Source organism: Culex pipiens, chromosome 1, assembly GCF_016801865.2.
Source record: "Culex pipiens pallens isolate TS chromosome 1, TS_CPP_V2, whole genome shotgun sequence".
Lineage (NCBI taxonomy): Eukaryota > Metazoa > Arthropoda > Insecta > Diptera > Culicidae > Culex > Culex pipiens.
In genome coordinates, this window is record NC_068937.1 from 94,178,808 (window position 1) to 94,196,836 (window position 18,029).

At 41.6% G+C, this 18,029-nt stretch overlaps 1 protein-coding gene across 1 annotated transcript in view; it reads right to left on the bottom strand.

Moving 5' to 3' along the window:
• Positions 1-687: 687 nt before the first annotated feature.
• Positions 688-18,029, bottom strand: part of LOC120428666 (uncharacterized) — a 69,707-nt gene continuing 52,365 nt past the window's right edge. Inside the window, exons 2-7 of the mRNA XM_039593714.2 lie at positions 8,762-9,617; positions 7,054-8,650; positions 6,800-6,996; positions 6,584-6,711; positions 5,176-6,518; positions 688-4,340 (exon numbers count right to left, since the gene is read on the bottom strand). Of these exons, the coding sequence (XP_039449648.1) occupies positions 3,804-4,340; positions 5,176-6,518; positions 6,584-6,711; positions 6,800-6,996; positions 7,054-8,650; positions 8,762-9,617 (4,658 nt within the window). The 3' untranslated portion in view covers positions 688-3,803. The remainder of the gene's footprint in view (positions 4,341-5,175; positions 6,519-6,583; positions 6,712-6,799; positions 6,997-7,053; positions 8,651-8,761; positions 9,618-18,029) is intronic.

Genomic DNA, 18,029 nt, shown 5'->3' on the forward strand with positions numbered 1-18,029 from the left:
AGACCAGAATTCCACAGCCGGAACATTCCAGGGACTACCCGTACTTGGCTTGTTCCGGCTGTGAAATTCTGGTCTTCGGTAGCTATCACGATTGACACAAAACTCTAGGAATTAATGCAAGGTGCAATATTATTTTCCTTAAAATGTATTGCTTGAGGTCTCTTCAACTAAAATATGGACAAATTTCTCTATCATGACGACGTGCATAATCCCAACGGTCAATAAATTCTAAACTTGAGGGACATTGTTTTATTATTTATAGATAAACTACAAAAATCTGCTAAGAACCGTGACCACTCTCGCATTAACCGTAGCATAATGTTTAGCAGAGGTTCGCGATCTTAACACAAATGAGGAAAATCTAGTTTCATTTTTCAATGGAACGATGTCATCTGGCCAGTTGTTGGTGAAATTTGTGTCATCACCCTTAAATAGGACTTCACAAATCTAAAAAGAAATCCAAAATTAGTCACATTGAGATTATCTCTCTGCAGAACAGCCAAACCGATGAAACAGGTCCCTTTTATCTAGAATATCCGTCCAAAATATCTGAATCGAATAAAACTTTTCTGACTTTGAAAAACAAACCAGCTACAAACAAAAACAATTTTTCCATGGTTACGGTTGGAAGTGTGATGAAAAATCACTGTGATCAAAAGATACTGTGATGAAAATATTTGCGCAGGACTCTAGAGAAGTGCAAAATGCGCAATAACAAAATTTAATGTATTAATTGGAGTGTGTGGATGAAAGTTGTATGTGTAAATCTATTATTTTTTCTTAATTCGCTATTGATATTGCACTTGTTTAACGGAGGGGCTATCGTTCAAATTGTTGTCATTTCCGTGTTGTTTTGACGTTTGGTGTTAAACTGAATGGCACTATTGTAATGAATGTGTAAGCAGCAAACTGGAAATTTTCAACCAATTTTGGGAAGGGTGGGGTTAAAACAACATTTTGTGCAGCAGCTTCCGCAGGGAGACTCGCTCGGGAAATATGATTATTTTTGTTCGGTTTCTCTTTTCTTCTTTTTTTGTTGTGTTATACTTTTCTGTTTGTACAAGCAAGGCACGTTAAATACGTTTCTTTGCCATCTGTAGATTTTTTCTGGATTCAATTCTAGCCCTGTTCCATATTTCGGTTCGTGTAACTCGTATCGCGCGCGGTTGCCAAATTTAATGTTTTACAATTTGCTCCTTTCTCTTATTTTTCTGTTTTACAAAAATAATTGTTAAATTTACTCTTCTTTTAATCGCTTCGCCTTTTTCGAAGAAAAAGCTAGCTTAACATTTTTTTCTTCAACTTTTGCCTTAATCACAATCTCTCGTTTTCTGCTTCTCGTTAAGTGTTAGATAGCCGTTTCGAAATTTAATTTCGCATTTATAATTTTAACGTCATCAATGCAAACTGCCTTACCCTAATTGTTTTTTTATAATAGATTCTCTCAATTTAGATGCCTCCTTCAATGTTCTGCTCGTTAAAGTATACGTGTCGCTTCCTCCGCGCCTCGAAAAAAGCAGTGGATAATTTAACAGTGTATTTGTAAAATAGCCGTGTTTTTATTTGAAACTGAAAAGAGGGACAACTAAACTCTAACTTTGCTCTCTTTTGTTGTGTGCTTCATCTGGTTTCGAATTTCCCCATGTTGTATGTGTGTGTGTTTTATATAATAGTACTACTATTCTCTTACTACTGTTTTTAATAGGTCAACTTATTCCTACTGTTCATTTCAGGTACCAGATTGTAATATATTATATCTTATACTTAATTTTTATGGATTTTCTTGTTTGCTTTGCATCTTACAATTTTACGTAATACATGTGTGAGAGTGCTTTATGTGTATGTGTATGTGTTTTGCTTTGTCCAGGTTCGCTTTCTGTCATGTTCGCTCACAGCGAACGACGCACAAAAAGGAACGCGCAAAACGTGTTTTTCTTTTCGCTGTGTTGGGGGTTGGTGTAATGAGCTGAAAAAGAGTGTGTGAGTGCGAGTTAACACTAGAAACAGAGACAAACAAACCGAGCTGTGTTACACTGCTCGTGCGCGCGTTAACGGTACAAATTAACCTCTATTGCGTTTAGGTACGTCAAGTTTACAGTTATGTTCGCGTGAGAAAGATGACCCTCTGCTTCGCAGCGTCTTCCGGTAAGATTGAGTTGTTGAATTATTTACAATCAAAGCAGAACGAATGACTCTTAATGTTCTAAACAGATAATTTGCAGCGAATCGTGTACGTGTTTAGCGCCATCTTTTAGAAAGCCTCTTTTAATAGTATAATTTTGTTACAAGTAATAAAGTCAGATGTTACTAAAGGTTTGCGTTGATTTTGTTTGGCAAGGAAATGATCTAATTCGAAAGATGAACAGCTTGTTTTAGTGAATTGAAATGGATTTCCATCGAATTACTCAGTTTTTTGGTCGAAACGAACCTACTGATAACTACGTTGTTGGGGTAACTGTCAGATTTGGATGAAATTCACCTGAATCTAGCAGTTGCTCAACTTACTCATTTCTGAGTAGTTTCGGTTTTGAAAAAAAAAAACTGAGTAATTTCGAATGTGCGTGTAGGAAATCTCGAAGTGTGTTTTGATAACCCATGCTAGCAAAAAATCCAAATTGATATTTTTAGGTAAAGTTTAGTGAAAAAATGTAATTTAACCCAAAAATTACGAACTCCTCGTCAGAGTGTCCTGATGCAAACAATGATCGAGCTCGAGTGTAGTTGTTCACAGGAAACCTTCATTCAAAATAAATCAGTTCTCGTCAAATCCTAACCTAGTCACAAATTCGTGTAGAAGCCACTTAAATCTGGTGAAATAAGGCATTCTAGTCAAAAATTGACCACCACATTCGAATCACGGGGTGTCACAGAAGTTGGTGTGTTTGCATCAGAATCTGCTTTCTATTTCTCGCAAAAGTTTTTAGTCATGCAACTTCTAGCTGGTTTTTTTTTAAATTGATCGCCCGATGTCAGCAAACATATTTCGCGAGGACTGTGACAGTTCGAGCTTTGTTTGCAACAGGATACTGTGACGGGGATTTATTCATTTTTGAGTTAAATCATAGTTTTTGCACTGCGGGCCTAGAAAGCTTTATGCACTGAGTTTTCATTGAATTCTTAGTAAAATTAATCCAAACCTGGCGTAGGGCCTTAAAACTCATTCTTGGGAATGTTTGGTTTGACGTTGACGATTTGAAGTTCACTATGGTCAAGAAAGATTATTTAAGTTTTCGTTTTGTAGTTTTGTGTAATTTTCATCGACGTTCATAAAAACTTTACTCGATTCTGGAAAAAAAATTTACACGAAATTGTGAAAATTAAAAAGTTTAGTTAATTTGTTTTATTTGCGCTCAACAAAACATGACATTGTTGACAAGTATAGAGGATGGTTGCCAGCATAGAAAGGCATCATTCTGGGTACCTACCAGAATTTTTTACCTTTGATTCAATCAATGTAAACAAATATTCAGGTGAGGTTTCTGTCAAACGCAAGGTCATGGTTACTTTCTTTTAGAATTTGTGGTCGGTTTCAGAAACATTCCTTTGCAAACTAGATCAACGCGAACTCTTTCATCCCTTTATGATAAAGCTAAATTAACCCAAAACAAAATATTATAAATTTAGAAAAAAATATAAACACACACAGTGTAAGTATAGTCATCTTACTCTTTTACGATAATGGCGATCACATGCGTTGTTGCTGTAGGTTTCGAGAGGGGGTCGATTAGAACATGTTCATGATGATGATGATGATTATGATGTAGTTGCTGTTGTGCGACGCTACAGGTGACTGACACTGGCAACTAACCGTTCGGACCGACGATCGGTCGCCGGAAGTTCCAGCTGGAGGCGTGCTGCTGGTGCAACGGTTTCGAGCTGAGCCCACTCTCGGTCAACAGCGCCGACGAGTTGTCCAGCCCTTCCAGATTGTCATCGTCCTCTTCGTGGTCATACTCGACGATGTCCGCCGCCGCCGGATCGTGGTGACTTCGGAGAGCCGCCAGCTGATGGCGGCAGTCGTTATTGTGCAGACTGGGACCGCGGCCGGCACCGTTGTTGTTGTCGTCGCCCTCCTGCGAAGGAGAGCACTGCCGGACCACTCGTACCGTTAGCTGGCCGGTCACGGGTAGTTCTCGTGACGCGGAGTCGTCGTCGTTCTGATCACAGTTGGTTGCGTTGTCGTCATCGCCGTCGTCGTCGTCGTCGTACTGCTCTACACTATTACTATCTATTGTTAAATCTAATAATCTACGTTGGCTACTGTCGAACAGCGAAGTGTTCAATACGGCCGATGGAGCAGCGTGGTGGTATCCATCCGCTAGTTTGCTGGTTTTGGAATACTGAAAATAGAGTGAGTTGTTAGTTGATTCTATTCGGTTTTGAACACTCTTATCTGCTATTTTGACAAGCATCCCTCATCGTCACAATGGTCTTCGTTGTCCAAATTTTAAGAGAATTTTGTAGACCACAACTAGCGTGTATGATTGACAGCTAACACACATAAAATCACATAAAAAAGCCAGGTTCCTTCGATCAAGAAAGGTCGTGAAATAAAAACAAGTGAGTGTTTACTTCTTTGTTTACGGCTTGGAGGAGGAAGGAGTATCAGCAGAATAAAGAAGCTGTGTGTAAGATAACAACACACCGAATTTTGGAAACGAACAAAGCACTGACCATGGACAACGAGAACAACCAATTCAATCACAAATCACGCCGAAGAGAAGACTGTGGCAGCCAGCCGTTTGTTGGAGTACTACGGCAGTCAACTTAAAAGTTATTGAAAAATATTGTTTTTAATCTTTAAAAGAAATACCTAAAAGAGTTAAAAGTGGCCAGATCAACACACTTCCTCAACAACAGCGCGTGTGTCTTGTTCCCCAAATACCCAAGAACAGCAAATTGTCGGCCGTTCTATAAATTGATCAGCATGTCATATAAATTTTGGAACCGGAATCGTTGTTGTTATCCTGAAGGTGGCAATCCTGATTCCATGCTAAGGTAACGCAGTTCTGACAAAGCCGCCTACTGAGCCAACACGAATAATCGCAAACAGTCAAGAAGAAATTGAAATCCGGAAATAAGTGAGTTAAAATCCAGACAAGCTGAGGTTGGAAGTCGTTTGACGGATGAGGTGGTCAGAGATTTAGTAAACATCAATGCATTCAAGTAACTCACCTGAGGATTCTCGGTAATTCGCACCTCCGCTGGTGTCACGCTGAAACACGTGCCAGGAAAGGAGGCAGAAGCCGCACCGAGGCCGCCGTTGGCCGGGTGATTGCTCCGGTGCACGGTGGCCACGTAGGGTTGATTGTACTGTACTGGTAGTGGCTGCTGCTGCTGGGGAACAGAACAGGACGATATCGTCGAGGAGCCGCCACTCGAGCCGGCCGAGTTGGCGGAGAGGTTGGACGCTGACGAGAGCGACGTCGAGGTAGCTGCGGAACTTGGCGGGGCCGGGTGCTGTTTTTCCGCCGGGTGGTTGTTGGGTGTAAACGTAGAAGTGGTAGTTGTTATTGTTGCTCTGGAGGAATGTTTCGGTTGCAGTTGGCTTATTGGATCACCCGTACTGAGTCCAGTTTCCGCGGGAGCACGTGGTTCGCTGTGCTCTTCGGCCGCATTGAGATAGCTACTATTGGAACTACGATAAATACTATTACTGCTAGTGGCGATAGACATCTGAGGTCGTTCCGCGCCTGGGACAACGTGGTTACATCTACTAGTGTTCAAAAGTGTGCTCAACGGTGTGCTGGAACCGAAGACACCTGAGGATACTGTTGGTTGTGGGACTGGAAGTGGCGAGTTCAGTTGTAGGGAAGAAATGTCCGAGTGAGGCAAGAGTCCATTTCTGGGGTTTGAGGACAAACGGTGCGACTTTCCGTTGGCAGAGCTGCTGGCGACGTTCAATGTAGTGTTGGCAGGTCCTCGGACGCTTTCCAGCGCGTTGATGATCTGCAAATGCTGGGGCTGTTTGTATTTGCCGTTCGGTATTAATACTGGTAGTTGATCCGGCGTCCTGATCAGCGTTTGCATCTCGTGGATGTCGGCGCTGCAGTTGGTCGTGTGGTGCGCCTGCAGTGCCATCGGCGTGGTGTTCGCTGCGTCCTGGTTCCGGTGCGCCTTCTTGCAGTTCCGTCTGTGTATAACCAGCAGACAACAGAACAGCAGAAAGAACACGACCATCACCGTGCCGATCGCGATCTCCACCCACGGAACGGGATCTTCCACGGGTGGTTCCGGAGTGACGATCACGTAGTTTAGGAGATTCACGTAGATCGGTATGCCCATTCCGGTGCTTCCGATAGCCCGAATGGAGATGTTGATCTTCTCCTCTGCGGACACGTTCGGGAAGTGGAAGCGTCGTGCGTCCACCGTCAGATTCGCCGTGTAGTGCACGTTGTCCTTGTCGATCCACGTGACCTGGTAGCCTTGAAGCATTCCGTTGCGGTTCTCCGGTGGACCCCACGAGAGCGTGATTCCGTCCTTGCGCTCCAGCATGTGGTTCGTCACGGGTCCGGGGACTGCAAAAAAGAAAAATAATCGTGAAAAAGGATCCTATAGTACAAACTTTCCCAAAAAAACGTACCATCCTGCTTCGTCTGAAAGTCCAGCACGGCGCTGATAGCCTCCTTGGAGTGACACGGCCTGAGGAACGCCTTGTATAGCGTGAACGGAAGCAAACCCGCCAGGTTGTAGTGCGTCGCATCCTTCGGACTGAAAAACAAATTGGACCATTAGCAAGTGAAGCAAATGAATTTACGGTTCCCGCAAGCGAGGAGCAACAGTCTCCGTACGGACTCACATGTTCAGACAGTTGACCCGGTTCGAGCCTCCGCGGATGACGACGTCGTGGTTCACGTTCTTGTAGCACAGCATCAGACACCGGTTGATCGCGTCCGTTGCGATGAAGCGGCTCCAGGTGAACTGGACGCTGCGTGCGTCCAGATGTTCCGTCTGGAAGCGGTTGACCGTGTCCGGAGGACGGTGGGCGGCGTCGATCTGAAATCGGGATAATTTAAGTATTTTCACTGAAGTGGATTCAACCGCGCCACTTACCGTCTTCCACTGGATGTACCGGTAGTCCTGCACCATCGGCTCTCCGTCGGGGCTGACCGATCCCAGAATCCTAACGACCAACTTGTTCGTGTTGGGGATCAGCACGCCCGTTACGTTACCCGGCACTTTGATCTGGCTGATCGATACCTGACGAATCTGGCGACCAGGTTTTCCCGACTCACCGCCGGCACTTCCACCCGCCTTCTCCAGGTCCATCTGGGTACCGGTCAGCGACTCGAAGATTTGCTTGGGGTTCTTGCCGATGTCGAACGCTCGACGGCGACGCTTGATACCGCTGCTTGCGCTGTCCTCCGGTATGTTTTCCAAAAACTGGGTGAAAGTTACGTTGACGGGAATCAACAGCGGAGCGACCTCCTCGTGGGTGATGTAGTCGTCGAGGATCTGCAGCGTACCGTTTATATGATCGGCAAAGGCGGGCGCTTGATCTGTTTCGTAGACCTGCTTGAACTGGATGGTGAGAGCGGTTGGTTCCACGTTCGGGAATCTGGGCCACCAAATGAAGATTCCGTTTGGGAAGAAGATCGACAGGACCGGAACGCCTTGCGATGTGCACTGAAATCCTTTGGATAGCTTCGACGGAATGACCTGCTCCTTTCCGGATGGTCCCGAACCTCCAGCGTCGGCTACGTTGTTCACGGAACAGGCTCGCAAGTACACGGTGTAGTTGCGGAATGGAGTCACTGCCGGTCCGGTGATCTTCAGGCTGTTGTTGGTGATCAGCTGCGTTGGCGGAGAGCTGTACCAGCTGTACGGGTCGTCAGATGCCAGGTAGTACATGGCGTACTCCGTGTTGATGTGCTGCATGCCTCGATCGAAGCGGACGTACAAGCTGGTCGTGTCCACCGGGTAACACTGGATGTTCTCCGGACGCTTGTACAACCGTCGGTACTTGTCTTTATCTCGGATCGACAGGTACATCGAGATGCTAGCTTCTCCAGCTTCGTTCTTCGCGATGCACTGGTACAGACCTTCGTCCTCCGGGTCGATAGTGTTGATGCGTAGCATCGGGTAGTCGTAGTGTGCGATGTAGTTGTTCTTGAGCTCTCGCCCGTTCTTGAACCAAGTTATCTTGGGCATCGGGTTACCGCTGACGGTGCTGTTGAACGACATGGATGCTACCACTGACGAGGTTACCGAAGATATTTTGCTCAAGAAAACCGGCGGAACGAGTACGGTCACGTTAAACAGCTGAAAGTCGCTACCGACTGAGCAGTTGTACACCCCGTCGTGCTTGTCCATCGAAACATTCACGAACACCAACTGGTAAGTGAAGTTGACCAGGCTGATCGGAATTTTGCCCTGCCGGGGTGTGAATGTCCACCGCGGTCGACCCGCTTCACTGGCGCAGTTTAGCTTCAGTATTGATCCCGTTCGGACGTGCTGGATTTGCGGTTGCATTCGCGGTAGGAGACGGTCCACTGGCTTCGCCGTTGGCGCTGGTTGAACGTTCACCACGTAGCTGTAACTGCGAAAGGTTTTCGACGCAAAGTTGTTGGTCGCATTGCACCGATATCGACCGGCATCGGAGAGGCGCACGTCGGCCATCAGCAGACTGCCGTTCTGTAGCTGGTAGTACCTGTAATGGAAACAAGTGTGATCTAATTAAAGGCTTGGCGGGTGTCAATTGAGTTCACTGAACAGCGAGCTCAGCGGGATTAAAACGGTTCAAAAGAAACCTTTCACTCGCCTGGTGTCTTGCGCGCTCTGAGCGTAGTTGTTGAAAAGTATCTGGGTCTTGTTGACCATCCAGGTTACATTGGCCGGTGGATGGCTCACGAATGGGCAGTGCAGTACGAGTGGTTGCTGGGCGGCTGCCACTACGGTGTTGTTGTCCGGGATGATCGTGTTGTGCCGCTCGAGGTAAGCGATGGTGACCACAGACTCCGTCGACATGATAGTTCCAGACGCATGCCGCGTCAGGTTCGCTTTGCACCGGTACACCCCAGCGGAGATGTTGCTCAACTGGCGGTTGTATGGTATCTTCAGCGTCCCGTTCGGGAACAACCGGAAGCCTTTGTGCGACTGTTTGTGATTCTGGTTCTGGAAGGCCGTGCTGAAGAACTCCAACCCGTTCCGGAACCACACGTACTCGATGAGGTCGTCGTCGCCGTAGAGCGCCCTTCGGTAACGCTGCCTTCTCCTGCGTTGCCGCCTCCTTTCGGACTCTTCATCGTACTCCTCATCGTCATCATCCTCCTCCTCGTCGTCCAGATCGTTATCTCGGTGCCGCGGGTTCACCGGGTCGTGCGCCAAGCTGGTCAGATCGAGCGCCGCGTTCTCGTACAGACCACCACCGGCGGCGACGGCGTCCTGGCGTTCGACCAGCGGCGGCAGCATAATGTCCACCGCGTCCTCATAATCGCCGTCGTCCAGCTCAGCGTCCATTTCCGAGTTGGACCAGTCATTGCGGCTGTCGACGTCAGCCTCGGCGTGGCATGGCAGGTACACGGGGCTGTTCTTGGTCGCCGTGATTACCACCTGGGCCGGTGGGGACACCGTGAGCCGCAGCCGGTCCGGGCCCGGGCTGTTAACGAACGCTGACACTGCAAAATAGGGTGGAGAGAAGGGGAAGTTCGATCAGTGTCGGTGTCGTGAAACTGTATAGCTGTGAATTTACACATTTTTGTAATGAAGTGGTGGGTCAGCGATCCAAAGTATCCGTTATTCGAGCCCAATTCGGTTCATAGAAATTGTCAAATTGTTATTTTTGAACTTTCATGCATTTTCTTAAGTGTTATTTAATTCAAAACTGGTCACGCTTCAAATCAACCAATAGGAAACAGTTTTCAAAATAATTGTATTACGAAACCATCGAGAGCACTTGCTCCCAGGTCCATTAAAAAAAAAGATTACTTGCTCAAAATAACAAAAGTGACACTTGCTGAATTCATTCCCGTAATCTTTGGTTTACAAAATCACTGACTCCACAGTTTCGGCCACCACGAATAGTTGAGTTAGAAGTGATTAAAACAAAAATCTTTCCCTGTTCCTGAGGGGACACTCGTGAAGAGTATCGGGGCCGGCATTTACAAAGCGGATTCAGTGACAGTTTATTAATCAACTTAATGATAACATGTTAAGGTTATTGTTTAACATTCCATAGGTTGTCTTCCTAAGGTGTCTTGATAAGGTTCAGTTTGTGACGATACACTACCTTCCCTTTACTAAGCAATCTACTAAGCAAAAAATCAATCTACTAAGCAAAATCCAGAAGGGAAAAGATCACCAGTTGTGTTGGTCCGAGCCGAGCTTTGAACCCCGATCTACTGCTTACGAGGCGGAAGCGTTACCACTGGGCTACGTGGCTCGGTAGAAGTGATTGAAAGCCGATAAATGCCACTTTTTACACAAAGATTTTCGAGAGCATTATCCTCTCGGTGTTACTGTAAACCTCTCGAACAAAAGTGAGGCCATTTTACTCTCGGTCAAGTCCTTCTTAAAAATCAAAATTAGTTCGCAAACACGTAAACACGTGTTATGGTCCATCCATATTTTTGTCGCTTGCGCACATCCTAATTTGTTGTACCATCCATGCATCCGCACAAATTACTCTGCTGTTGGGGTAGGTTACGATCGACGCTGAGAGAGTTGCACTGTTGTTGTTACTGATCATTTTACGGAGAGCAAGCAAGTCTGCACTTTTGTTGCATGGCGCGTCAAAGCTGAACGCGTGGGCGATACTGCCTTAATCGTGTGGAATATCTTAAAAAGGCGTATGAGATAATAAAAAATCAACAAAATTGAAAAATCTTCAAAAAAAAGAGCAAGACATTTCTCGGTCCATACGACCTTTCGAAAGCTTCCCCCAGAGCACACTGATCGCAGCCGGAGGAGCTGCTGCACCAAAGAGAGTAAGGAGAACAGCCTTGCGCGCTCCAAGCCAAAGCCAATATGTCAATACCATTCACCTGGGGGTGATTTATTGAGCAAATCAATCATACAAGTATATTATGCATATATAATATATCCATATCCCCGCAAACACACATAAAGCGTCAGTGCAGCGTCATGGACTTACTCACGTTGCGGAGTATAGTAGAGAGCTTCTAGCAGCTGGTGCAATGCACTCGTGATGCCGGTGGCATTGTAGTTTGTTTGTTTTCTGGGCTTTGCGTTCGGGGAGACAAATCTTGGGTGAGACAAAAAAACCAAGTCTGAATCGTAAATGGCATGAAATGCACATTTTAGATACGTTTGTGGAGATTTTTGTGAATGAAATTTATTTTATATAATACGTTTGATAAAACTACCTTATTTAAATTCATTTATTTTTTCAGTATTTATATTTAATCAGAAAGGCGTAATTTTTTTTATTGAAACCATGTTAAAGTTTAAAAAAAAATGCCTGAAGTTTTTGCAATTTTTAGCGCTAAAACTAGCCAAAACATTAGTTTTCGTCACTTCAGTGTCAATGCTTAGGTACAGCCATTTTAGTTTTAAAAAGGTGAAGATTCAAAATTCCTTATAAAGTCCTTATAAATTGTATATTTTTTGGAGTTTGACCAAAGCAAAATTCACCCCTAACCTAATGTGCTTTCAAAAACACCCATAAAGCAAAATAAAGAGGATTTTTAAATTTTCATGATAAATTATGCATTAGAAAGTTATTTATCTGGTCTACGTGGTATTTCAGCTTTATTTTGAAATAATTTTAAAGAAAATAATAAATTTGGTAATTCTGTGAATATTTTTTTGTTGGTGATCAAATAATTGTAAAATATGTTACTTTTGTCTCTCAAGAAATATTCGGAAGAAGTTTACATTAGCGTGGTTCATGGATATATGAAAAGACCAAAGTTGTTATATTTGAGTACATCAATCGAAATTTCGTTCGTCCCCAGAAAAAATAGAGCCCATTTGGTAAAGGTTAAGTTGCATCAGTTGTTAGAGAAGTACTCATTAAACTAAACCAAATGATTTTATTCGCAGGTGAGGTTTTAGGTTTTGATCCGGGGAACAACTTTGCAGAACATCACAAAGTGCTGGAACGATTCCTGTAAAGATAGTGACAGGTACCCTGTTAAGGCGTCATCCATAAAGTACGTTACGCTCTGGAATGGGGGGGGGGGGTTGCCGCAAGCGTGACTAAGTGTGACAAGAGGGGAAGGGGGGGGGTCCGTGAGACTGTGACGTCACGCCAGAGACTATTTCTTGAATACTGAAAATTCAGTCTTAAAATATTTTTAAAAAAAGGTTTATGTTTGATAAACTTTGATCATAAATGAAACACAAGGATTTAAGAAACAAAGTTTATGATAATAGATTTCATATGATTAAATCAACATATTTAAAAAAAAATCAATAAATCCAAACACAACCTGTAAAAATAAAAAACTTCCTCGATTGAACTCCGAATAAAAAATAAACCCTACATTTATAAATCATGCAACAATTGCTAAAATAAATTTTCTAAACTACCTATGAGTCATGGGTTTCCTATACAGATAGGTTCTTTTGAAAATTTAATATTGATTGTACAAAAAATATGAAGGAAGGGGGGGGGGGGGGGAAGGTTCCGACAAAGCGTGACGTACTTTTCGAGGGGGGGTCGGAGCCAGCGTGACAAAGTGTGGCATAGGAGGGAGGGGCGGCTTATTTTGGCCGATTTTAGCGTGACATACATAATGGATGACGCCTTAAGGTAAATTCAAACAAACATATTAAAAAAATCTGCATTTTCATTTTAAAAATAGAGCTGAATACACTTATAGATCAAATGAAAACTTTGTTTGCTGATTTGAAGGTCTCGGGACCAAAGAACTCACAGCTGAAAATATTTTTCTCTGATTTTTCAAATGTTTTACCTAATATATATAACATAACATATATAACAGAATTCTGAGATATGATTTTTTGAATACATATATCGGTATTTCGGTATATCAATCGAACCATGCTTCTTCATCGAAATGAGTTTCTAGTGCATTTTGCTGTAGACGCATGGTGCTTTATGTGCCATCAATGTGACGTAACTTGTTATTTTTAAATAGATCTTTATTGGAAATAAAGAAAAAAAAACTAAAGGAAATCTAAATCGAACATTTTTTGGCCCCTGTAACTCAATGTACAATAACAATACAGTGTTTGCATGTATACTTATTGAATTTTTGTTTGAGTTATAAAATCGTTTTTTTTTCAAGCAGACACAAATCAAAACGCTAAAATCCGAAAATTCTCCAAACACGCACTTCTTGCCATTTTCGCACAACGGTGCGAAAGAAGACTTCTTCAGCGAAGCAGAAGAAAACAGAAAAGTGGCTCAAAATCAACCCGACCAAAAGAGTGCCCAATTTCGCACCAACCGTCGTGCGTAAGCCACGCTCGAAGATATTTATTTTTATAACTGTTCCCACTAAATAGCGGATTACTTCCGCAAAGTAATTGCTGTTCTGCTCTCGCATTATATATATTTTCTTCTTTTTTTTTGGCAAACGCACTTTTCTACTTTTGTTGCTACGCACCACCGATCGCGAGGGGAAAGACTTATTGGAAAATGCGTGGATTTCGCAATTCGCGTGGTCAAAAGAAGAAAAATAAAAGGTTGAAAGTGCAAAGAGCTGATGAAGAAGACGATGGTCAGGAGGATAACGAATCCAATTATTAGGGTGTTTCGTGAATTCAGTTGGAAATGGGCTTAATTCAAGTAACTGGGCTTTGGCGATGAGTAAACAGTTTTAGTTTTCTTAAGTTCAGTTTGTCACTAGAGTCACTGTTAAAGTACTGGTCCTTATTTTCTGAATGAATATAATAAAATAAATATATACTTTCATTTAGTGCGTCCATCCCGGGAATTCCCGGGACAAAAATCCCGGGATTTTCCCAAAACCGGGAATTCCCGAATCCCGGGATTTTTCATAATTTATCCCGGGAATTCCCGAAATTGAAAAAAAAAATCATATTTTGGTCTGGAAATTCAGATTTGGTTGTGGAAATAGTAGAACAGTTGAGTATCGATAAGAAGCATTAAAATAAAAAAAATAGTTGAATACTTAGTAATCGATAAAATGCATTAAAATTTGTATTCGGCAAATATCAGCATTTATTTGGCTTATTAGAGAAAATTATTATAATTATTATAGAATGGATATATTTACGTATATTTACGATTTTAAATTTAAAAAAAATCTCATGTTAAATTATTTTTAATCAAAAACTGGCAAAAAACATCAAACACCGGCATCTAGGGCAAATAAGGACTAATACTATTTAAGCAAAAAAAAAGTGCATAATATTTTGGATGACTTCGGTTAAAACAGGAACAGAACAAAACAATTAGTACACCGACTTCCAAATGTAATGCTCTCAAATCTCCTGTACCTATTTAGACTTTAGTCCCGATTTTCCCCCGGTTTGCGGTAGTAACTTGAACTTAATTTGTAAAACATGTCTAAAATTCTAAAAAATTAATCGACTGGTATCATTTTATTTGTTGTCGTTTTTTGTTTTTTAGACATATAAAAGAAACTTTTTAAGCTGTTTTATTCATGTTATATAAAAAAATTATAAAAGAAATATTTTCATAAAGACTTATGTAATTTGAATAAAAAAAAATATTCATATTGTAACTAAAAATTGTAGTTGATTTAAAATCCAAAACACCACAAAGAACAACATTGATTTTTAGACTATTTAAAAACTTTCGTCCTTGTTTAGATTGAAATGTAGATTACCAACAATTAATATTATTAAGCTAATTCTATGATTTTAAGCTTGAAAACATAACAAATATAATGAAAACATAGATATTATTACTGATACAAAAATTTCCCGGGATCCCGGGAATTCCCGGGATTTCGAAAATATTTTTCCCGTTTCCCGGGAAATTCATAACCCGGGAAAATTGGATGCCCTACTTTCATTCAATTTTTATTTTTTAACTTGATTAATATTGCAAGCCATTAATTAAATACATTGATTTAATGACATACCACTAAAGACAAGCGTTTTTTTTAAATTTAAACTAAACAATAATTAATTTCAAAATGTATTCACTACCCCTTTCTAGAAGTAAACATTTGTTACAAAAGTTAAATGAAAAAATGGCTTAAATTTTAGATCAAAGCATTTAAACAACACCCAGCTACCGAACAACTACATTGTATGAATAAAATCGTTGTAAATTTATTCCGAATCAAATTGATTTGCCTGTAAATATGACTTAAAACTGGGTTGAAAAATTCTCTTCTTGCAAAACAAGCTAATATTTCACCAACTGAGCAGAATTTTAGGTTAGTCATGCATTTATAACTTTATATTTTTTACTTTGGATATAAAAAGACTGTTGCCATAAAATTCATCAGTTAAAAAGTTTATCCACCATTTTCATCTTGATGCAGTTACTACCACATAAACATACACAGTAAAATAAATCATTGTAAAAATACATCTGGGAAGGGGTACAATCTACCCAGTAAATCTTTTATGTCAGAAAAAAATATAATTTTACTTCTGTAAATGTGTAATTTCACCACCTTTCTGGTGTTTTGTCACTTTTTCAGTTTAGTTTGAGGTAAAATTACATTATAAAAGATGTATTATTCAACCTTCTAAAATTAGACCTTCCAAACTTACATATTTTTTACTGTGTACGTAAATAAAATTAAAATTATAATTTGCTTACGAGGATTTAAACTGAGTTCTAACAGATCTGGATTCCCCAACAGCATTCTAGCAGAAATATTCCACGATTGTAGAAGAATTCTGGCAGAACTCAAAGCTTTTGCAGGGAGGAGAACTATATCTACGTTATGATTCAGGAATCAGCTACATCTAACTTGATAAAGCACTTTTAGAGAGGAATGTTTTGAACATTGAACAATTAAAAAATTAAAAAATCCTTCAATCACTCATAACAAAATGAATGCTAGTGTGGGAGCATTAATGCATTCAGTTTCAAGCACCTATCGAACACATGATCAGTCGTGGTGAGTTCAAAACTGCTATGGTGAGTTTCGGAACTTTCAAACTGACCGTTACATTGTTGATTGCTGGATTTTAAAGGAGATTTTTATTAAATGATACCAGCTTAATGCTGACCTACTTTCTGATCATTGTTTATTATTGTTTAAAAAACCTAAAGTATGTATTTGTGTGTTAAATAAATAGTTTGCCTTTAGAAACAAAATCCGTCCATGAAAGCTTTTTTTTAATCGTGATAAAATTGGCCTTTTTTGCAATTCTAAAGCCTTCCAAACCCCCACAAAAGATGCGTAGAAAGGAGGTGATCGTGCAGATTTACGGTCTGCGGTCCGGCAAAAAGTTGCGTTAGCTTTTGCTGCAGGTTGACCGAAAAAGTTCGTTGAACCTCTCCCCCTGCCATTCCACAGCCTACTCTAAAGTTGGTGGTGCTATTTCTGCGTGCGCGATTTCTTCAGCTCTTCGGCAACCTAGCTCTACGCAATCTCCTCCTCCTCCATCATCATCATCGTCATCATTTTCGGGCGTTCTTTGTGCGTTCGGCTCATTTACGAGGTTCAGGTCGCCGGCCGGCATTCACCTCACCAAATGGTCCGGATATGGGGAGGAGGGCACTCCGCACGCACAATGTAGCCGGGGAAAAAAAGAGTATTAATTATGCGTGAGTCGAATTCGCATTCCATTATCTTATTATTATTGTTGGTGCTGATCGTGGTGTTATTTGGGGCCCCCGAAACGCACACAGCCTCACCAGCTTGGATCGGTCAGCGTGCGCGCGGTTGGTTCGCGAAAAGGTGCGTAAACTCAATCTGATGACTGGGTGTGCATGATTAAATGTTGTTCACAATAAAGTTGATATTTTTGGAAAAAGCATCGAATTTCCCACAAATTGAAGCCAAGCATCTAGTTTCACAATGGTGCAAAACATTGTTTTACAGATTTCATAAATTGTATAATAATTATAATTATTGTTCACCAAGGTACTTTTGATGATCTGATTAAAACCAACTCCAAACGAAACTTACTCGGGGATATCGTGGAGATTTTCCCTTATCCCCTTAAAAATTGGAGCATCAACACATCCTGTCTTCCAAATCCATTTCCTTGTACCTTAAGCGCGGTGGATATGGGAGCGACCGGCAATGGACGGCTGTCTTGGTGTTGGTTGAAAATCTGGTTAAGGTGGAATTGGTTTTATTCCCAATTGTCAATTCCTATGCAACTTTGGCTTATACAATCATTACTTCACATTGCGACATCTTGTCTGCAGTCCGCTAAAATCACCGTCTGCAAGTGAAGCGAAAATTTGAAAATGATCATAAAATTTGGGTATTTTTGCTTTTCTGATCTAGAACAACTATGTTCAGCTGCTTACAATATCCCACTGTTGAAATGTTGTCGTGTACAAACTTCGGCGTCTATCGAACTTTTAGCGACGGCCTGCGAAATTTGCTTGGATTTGACGAAGGTGACGATGCGTGAGAGGGAGGAGACGCACGGTAGGACGAAAGCTCTAAAAAGCCGGTCTCCGCTCTTTTTTTTCTCCCTCCCAACAGTGAACGCAAAAACATACTTCTCTCCCTTTCTGAAGATCTCCCCCTCCCCCTCCCCAAAAGTGCGTAAGATCGAAGAATGGCAAACACAATAGAATAGAGGTAAGCTCGCTAAGAAGCGAATTTAAGAAGCAAGCAAGAAAAAGGCTGAATTCTCGGGTTAGTTTTCAAAACGTCGTAAAAGCCAAACCCCTCAAGTGGGGAAAACCGATGAACAAGTTTTCGACCATTATTTTAATTCTTATTTATATGTAAGTGGGTTTCAAGAGCATATTTTTAGTCTAAATCATTGCTTTGACTATAAGCTATGGTTGCCAGATCAAGTGAATTAAAACTTTTAACAATTAATGTGTGTTTTAGCCTTGTTTTACAACACCAGGTTGATTCGACCTTTTACATGAGCAAATTGTTTCATACGTCCTTGTACTTGGGATTTTTTTTGAGTAAGAATGACAATACGACCATTGGCAAAATTATTTATTTTAT